This window comes from Rhododendron vialii, chromosome 8a (assembly GCF_030253575.1).
Source record: "Rhododendron vialii isolate Sample 1 chromosome 8a, ASM3025357v1".
Classification (NCBI taxonomy): domain Eukaryota; kingdom Viridiplantae; phylum Streptophyta; class Magnoliopsida; order Ericales; family Ericaceae; genus Rhododendron; species Rhododendron vialii.
The window spans coordinates 18,339,811-18,347,500 of NC_080564.1; the positions used below are offsets into that span (position 1 = coordinate 18,339,811).

The 7,690-nt window shown below is 39.9% G+C and overlaps 1 protein-coding gene across 1 annotated transcript; it reads right to left on the minus strand.

The window, feature by feature from the left end:
- Window positions 1-2,526: 2,526 nt before the first annotated feature.
- Window positions 2,527-4,437, minus strand: LOC131335706 (uncharacterized). The gene is made up of 2 exons (XM_058371183.1): window positions 4,248-4,437; window positions 2,527-4,214 (listed from the first exon to the last, which is right to left on the minus strand). Exon 2 carries the CDS (start codon window positions 3,761-3,763, stop codon window positions 3,086-3,088), a length of 678 nt encoding a protein of 225 aa, XP_058227166.1. The 5' UTR covers window positions 3,764-4,214; window positions 4,248-4,437; the 3' UTR covers window positions 2,527-3,085.
- Between the last annotated feature and the right edge of the window lie 3,253 nt (window positions 4,438-7,690).

A 7,690-nucleotide genomic window follows, 5' to 3' on the forward strand; every position in this document is an offset into this window, starting at 1 on the left:
AATTTTCCATTCCCTAGTCCAAACCCATGGTATCATGCTCTCAGAGAAAAAAATGTTTCTTGCTCAATCAGAAATTGATTTTTTTGGGATGCATATCTCTAAAGGTCAATATACCCTCCAGCCTCATATAGCCTCCCAACTTGACCATTTTTCAGATGAAAATCTCACAGTCAAACAAGTTCAATAGTTCCTTGGAATTGTTAACTATATGGCTGATTTTATTTCCAACCTGGCCCAATACTGAACTCCATTCTCAGCTCTACTAAAGAAAATCCCTCCTCCTTGGTCAACCCTTTGTACCAAAGCTGTAAAAGACCTCAAGGCCATAGCCAAAACTCTTCCTCTATTAACCATACCTTCAGATAGAAAGAGAGTCCTTCAGACAGATGCCTCTGATCTATATTGGGGAGCAGTTCTTTTGGAAGAAAATTCAGATCAAAAGCGCAGAATTTGTGGATACAAGAGTGGTGCATTCTCTCCAGCAGAGCTTTATTATCACTCTACTTACAAAGAAATTCTGGCAATCAAAAGAAGCATTGAGAAGTTTGAATTTCATCTAATCGGTCATCATTTTCTGATAGAGACTGATATGATGAGCTTTCCCAGCATGCTTAAGTTCAAACAGAAGCACCTCCCAAAAGCACAGTTACTCAGATGGGCAAATTGGTTTTCCAATTGGAGTTTTGATGCTGTTCACATAAAAGGAAAAACAAATGTCCTCCCTGATTTTCTGTCAAGCCTCAAAAAAGAAATCAACCAGTTTTCAAAAACAAAACCACATTCCTTTGTTCCTGGTTGTTTTCCCATGATTTCCTGTTTCCATCCAGTAAATTTTCTTGTCCACCTTCAGTGTTATATTTTAGAGTTAACCCTTCTTTCTAGGTGTGTTCAAATGTGTCAAAACCTTCAACATCTCTGTATTTTCAAGTATGGTCTTGATGAAGGTCCTATAAAAGGTCTACCCTTCCATCCCGTCTATCCCTTTCTCACCCAGTTTGAAGTGTCTTACCATAATGTCTTTTATTTCAAAAAAGAAGCTTTTCTCCTCTTATGGTATTTAGTTGATGTGTATACTATAAGTGTCAGTTTCAATAAATCAGCAGTATTGGTGTATCTAGCACATGCAGCGTTCAATCAAGTCCAACCCCCAGAAGATTTCTTTTTGAAATTTCTCTTGCTCTTTGGCAACATACCCTACTGGCAACAACAAATCAGAAGAATTCCCACCGGTGCAGATGAAGACCTCCAATTTGCTTTTTGGTCAACTCGCAACAACAGAAGTCTTCCTAATCCTGATGGTTCTATCACTTGGAGAAAGGAGTATCACACTATATTCCTTTTAGCATATCAAGAGTCTCCAAGCATTGAGATCCACAATGGAAATTATCTGGTCATGACTCAAACACTGTGTTCACTCAATGGATTGACACCTTCAGAAGTTCCCTCATCTCTCCTCCATTATGAAACTGCAAACTGGAAATTCAATGGTACTTATCCGGAAGAGTGGCGCCAAAATATTCGCTATCTTCTGACCCAGTATCACTTGACTAACAGAGATGAAGAAAGTAGTTCAGATGATCCAGAGTGACAAGGGTGAAGATTATTGGTGTTTACTGTTTGTTGTTGTATCATATTATTGGTGTGTACTGTAATATAAAGTGTGGTAATATTGTCCTCTTTCCGGAGAGGGTGAAATAATTGGAGTTTTCTATTGAGTACTGTTTAAATTGTACGTTGTAGTAAATGTGGCAAGAATAGTCATATTTGTGTATAGTAAGTATGAGGTGAAGTCTTGATGTAATAAAGGCTTGCATGGACTAGCAACAGTAGGGTGGCAGGACTTATTTATGTATAGGTCTGTAACGAATATAATTGGTGGTAACCAATTATATGTATATAATGTTTGTATGAGGTCGGTCCTACCTCTTTACGTCTATAAAAGGAGGGATCTACTTCTGTAATCACCAAGCGAGCAAGCAAAGTTAATAAAAGTCAGTGTTTGCAATAATATTCCAGTCTCTTGTGTTCTTATAATTCTTTGTTGTGTTCTTTCTACGATCCTAACCTACTTAGTGTTTGTACCCACTTCGTGTCTGTAAATTCTGTCCAAGAGGTGCATTGGGTTCTCCCGTCTTTAGATGTCGATCAAAATAAGAACAAAAAAGTACAGTGTGCAATCAGGTTAAGTGGTATTAAGAGAATCCGAGGTGATTGGTTGGAGAGGGGTCATGTGATCCTACTGTTGAGTATTGCTGTTGGTATAAATTTTGCTCCCACCATTACTTGGGAAGGTTGTAATTCTCTTTGGAGAGAATATCGACTGTTGTGTGGTTAGTTAGCAAGGAAAGAGTGCGTTTTAGCTATGGAGAGGAGGAATGTGATGCAATCAAAATATCAAAGGGAATCAAGGATTCAAATAAAAGAGCAAAATCTTATTCAAGGGGATAAACCCCAAAAGGTGGAGAGAGAAACTATGTCTCAATCAATATATTCAATATTCTTAATAATCAAAAGTTACCAAATGAGAGACTCACTCACCTATTTATAGACTCAAGACTGTACTGACCCTAAATACACTAAAATGATACAAGTATCCTTAATTCTGCTGCATCATACACCCCCTCTAAAAAGAAAACAACTTGTCCTCAAGTTGGACAACAAAACACAAAGACACTTAAATAAAGAAAACATAAAAGTGATTCTCATGCAGCTCTAAATTAGACATGCGGCTGCATTCCTTGATCAACGGATCACCCTCAACACAACCAATCTTCAATATGAGCTTCTTCTTGAATACATCCACCGCGGCCATTCATAGGTGTGAATAAGCAATCCATTTGGGATGTCTTCGTTACAACAAAACACCATCAAAAGATCTCCGAACACATACTTTCAAAATAGACTTAGACCAATCATCATTTGAAGATTTAAGAACGTGCACCACATCATACCCAAGACTTGCTTGAGTGAACACCATCCCCAAGGGGTCTTCAAACTGTTCCATGAGTGCTTCCACTTCTTTTGGTGAAGTCCGGTGGGCAGTTGTGGACAGAAGTCTTAGCTTCGGGACCAATGCACCACAAACTTAAACATCTTGCAATTGGGGCAACCCAGGAGGCAACACTTGAAAGCAATCCTTGACCATTGGTTCCACCAATTCTTCATCAAATAGTGGAGCTTCCAAATCATGCCCATGCTCTTCAAGTTGAGTGTCTTGTACCAAAGGCAACTTGAAAGTCAAGTCTTGAGAGCAATCTTCAATCTCAAGGTTGCGACTTCCTTCTTCTCCATAACCTTCCACCAAAAGTTCATCAATTAGCATTCCGTCTTCATTATCAACACCAAACTCCTCATTCGGAAACTCACGAAAGACGGGCACATCTTCAATCTCAAAGACACAATCATCTTCAAGAACACCCTCAAGTTCTTCACTTGGATGTTCATCAAAGATTGGGACATTAGTATACCAATAATCATCATCATAACTTGGTTCTTTCACCTCATTAACAAAGAGAGGATTAAGAACATGATCACTAGCCTTTTCACCAACTTCCAACTCAAGAGATGATCCCCCAAGCTTGAAGCATTCGAATATTCCACAATGTGATGAATTTCTAGCCTCCAAGGTGCCGATTAAATGTTGATTTTCAGTTGGGACAGCCTCTAAGGACTTACTCTTACCAAAACTAGCCAAAGAATCGGCATTGGGATGTTGATTGAAATGTAAGAATTCCTCATTGAGCTTCTTCTTCATCTTACCCATTCCCTAATCTTTTCTTTGTCTCTCCTTTGTCGACCAGCTTTGAATTGTGTCCACCAATCCGAAGCTCTCCCCTTAAGGCAAGTAGATGGCAACTTCACCTTCTTTTCTTCGGTAACAAAATCATATTCAAACACACTCTCAATGGTGTTCAACCAACCAACGAACTCTAGTGGGCTTCCACAAAACTTGGGAAGTTCATTATCAACATCGTTCACCGATGTGTATTTAAATCCAACCAAATTTGCTCTACGCTAATGCGGAGCACCATAACAAAGTTTCAATGCAATGGAATCCTTCCTTCCGGTCGAACGATGCCAACGCCGCACCTTGTCATACAAGGTAGCAACTTGTTCACTCAACTCTATCTCATTCCTCTTGCAATTTGAATTGCCATAAGTAGCAATTTCATCACCAAAATCTTTCATAACATCTCTACCTCTACCTCTTCTTCCTCCAAAACCTCCCATAACATCTCTACCTCCACCTCTACCTCTTTGAGCCATTACAATACCACAAATTCACTCCAAATAAGCAAATCAATCCCAACGAACATGCACCCAGTCAACTCAGTCTAACTTAGTGATTGTCCTCCCAAACTCAGCCAACTCAGTGATTTTAAACCCAAACCCAGTCAACCCAATATACAAACAGCCTCAAATCACAATCAATCGACACAAATGATCCCAAAATGACATTAACCCACAAGAATCGCTAGAAATGGCAGCAAATAGCAACAAATCGAGATAACCCAACTGAAATGAAACCTTAAAATGCAGATTTGAGTACCAAAAAAGTATAAACGGAGGCCCTTACCAGAAATCGAAGGTCGATTAGGGCTGGGTCAGCTCAAAATCAATAGGATAATGCTCGAAATTGTTCGTACAGCTTCAAAAAGGGTTGAAACAGGCAGATCTAGTCTCGAAATGATGGATTAGAACTCGAAAACAACCAGAAATTGACAAATGGAGCTTGCTAAAGTGATTTTGAGACTGCTACAATGATTTCGGAGCCTGTTACAGTGATTTTGAGTCTGCTACAGTGATTTCAAGTGAGATCTGTGGGTTTTGAGGGTTTTTGGGCTTCGAAGAGTACATAAAATCAATTGAACAGCTTTGAAATGGTCCCAAAATGGGTTTTGGGTGTTCGAAACAGTGAAAATCAGCTTCGAAAAGGTTGATCTGTGGATCTTAAGGTTCAAAATCTTTGATCTGTGGATCTTAAGGTTAGAAATCAAGTTATAGGGCCTTGGGTTGTACAGATCTGGAGATTTCGAGTGAAATGGTGTCTCCGGCGAGATTTAGGTTTCCGGCGAAGTTTCCGGTGAGATGAAGGGTGGGGGTCAAGCCTAGAAGCTCTAATACCAAATGATGCAATCAAAATATTAAAGAAAATCAAGGATTCAAAGAAAAGAGCAAAATCTCATTCAAGGGGATTGGATCGGATTCGGGTAGAGAGAGAAACTATGTCTCAATTAGGGTTGCACACAGTCAGGATTGGATCGGATTCCTATGAATCCAATCCTAATCCGCGAGTCATGGTTTTTTGAAAATGAAATCCGTGTTTAGACCAAAAGTCTCACGATTCGGTTCCAATCCGAATCCGCGAGTCATGGTTCGGTCCCGGATTTGTCCATGGATTGCATCAACCAAATACTTCATCACATGTAAATACATGATTCTATACTCAAAAAATTAAAAAAGATGATTACAATAATTAGCACTTGGCAAGTATTCCTTGTTCTAAAACATATTACATCAACTCATCAACTATCCAAGCAAGAATTCCATTCCACGTTCCAGCAAAGTACTACAATGAAAAACAACAATGTAGATCTTCCATTCTCTAGAGCACGGCAACCGGCAAGATATGAAACTTATTCTCTAATTGGATTAAGAGAAACCTTTTCTAGAGCTGCAATGATATAAATGAAGCTAAATTATGTGTAAAATTAATTATTTACAATATGTCACATATGTATTATATATTTTTTATTTTTAAAATATCTCACGGTCCGGTTCGAATAATCACGGTTTTCAAATAAAAATCCAAACCTAATCCATATCAACAGCCCTGAGCAACCGAAGGGTAGAGAATATGAAGAATAAGGGTAATCTACACATGCGGCTATATCACCAAAAGGAAAGAGAGGACCGATTGATACCAATAGCAAGATACACATCTTTTTAGACTCCGAGGGGTGAGAATAGTTGAAGATCAGAAGATTGGAATGAACTACCTTAATAGATTAAGTGCAAACTTTCTTTTCTATATTTTATATGAGTAAGCCCCTTCCCTTAGGAACAGAAGGATACACAAGGGTCTCACAATTATTCATGTTCAACTCCAAGATCCAGCAAGCCAACTTCAACCGAAACTGAGTCACATTCTCCCTCTCTTCCTAATGGCGGCACATACCATTCTTGTAACAGTGGATGGATGATCTAAAGTATCGTAGTCTTTGTTTCTAAAAAGGTGGTGTCCTTTCTTTCACCCCTCCCCCTCCTTTATCGAATTAGCTATGGCTAATCTAGTAGAGTAGGGCTAATCAGAAGTTTCACTATGGGGTACAACCTCAATTCAAGTCGAGCAGCAGCTTTTCTACACTCAAAGGGAACCCGGCATCCCATTAACGGAGACTTCCTATGCAACGCTTTAGCCTTTCGTCATACCCAAAGGGTACTTAGTGCCTCCACCAACTACTAGGCCGTAATTTTCTTGTTTCTAAATGAAGCGTGGCTCTCTGAATCAAATATGTCCACTGTAGTCTATTTGAAGCGTTCCTGCCCTTTCTTGTCTTGAATCAAACGGAATTGAATAACCATGTGTAGTGGGTAGAATATGCCTGTGTAGCGGATAGCATGGACTGATTGAAATAGCATACTTGTGCAAGGGATCCCATCTCTGAAGAAACCCTCCGACGAGATGAAGTCTGGCCATAGGCCACCAACGTTGATTTTTTATTCTGTTTACTACCCCCGGCAGTTTTCCCAGCTACTTACCTCCTATATTTAGTAAAACAAAGAGCAAACAAAGGGAGCCCTAAGAGCCACTAGAGGACGCTTTGCATTGAGACTATCGAGCTTAGAGGCGACAGATGCTCTATTGATTAGGTTATTCCCTAGGAGTTTAGCTGACACAGCCATCGGATCGGTATACCTCCCACCCCATCGGATCATTCACCTCTTTGACTGACTTTCCAAATTTGTCTGAAGGTTTTTCTAGGAGAAGAGAAGCATAGGACTGATTCTCATAAGAGCATCTCTTTTCATTATATACGGAAATATGAAAAGTAGACCTCTTTTTCCTCAGAACTGAAATCGCTGTCCTAGTCCCTTAGCTACTTCACTCGGGTAGCTTGCTCATGAAACTCCCGTTGCCACATCGAAACCTCATCTTTTTGGCTTAAAAAAGCTCTTTAAGCTATACGCAAAGGGTGACTCAGGAAAAGGGTATAGCATTTAGTCCCACTTTCGGGCGAGGCGATTCCTACTTCCGGAAAACCCGAACCATGACTATTTTCTTATTTAAAACCAGCAAGGCGCTTTGCTCGGTCGCAGATAAGAGAGACTGCCCTACGAATGCTAAGGGGTCTCAGTCTCAGAGACCGAACTGACCTAATAAGAGCTGCAAGCGAGAAAGAGCCAGAGGTTTCATTTCCTTAGTCTTTACTTAAATATTAACCCTAGCTGCAAGAGAAAGGGTCCGTAGGACATATTCGCCCTTCTTTTAGTTTAGAGAGACCATAGGGATGCCCTAACAGATACTTGACTCCTAACTCAGATCACGAAGTACAAAAGAAATCCAAGTCAATTCGGCAGTAGCTTAGACTTTCCCGAAGGCCGAGGAGAAGTCACTCCATTATTGCTTATGCGGAAGACTCACTCAATTCTTTATGAAAAATGGAAGAGAGCAGAGGGTTTAAAAAGG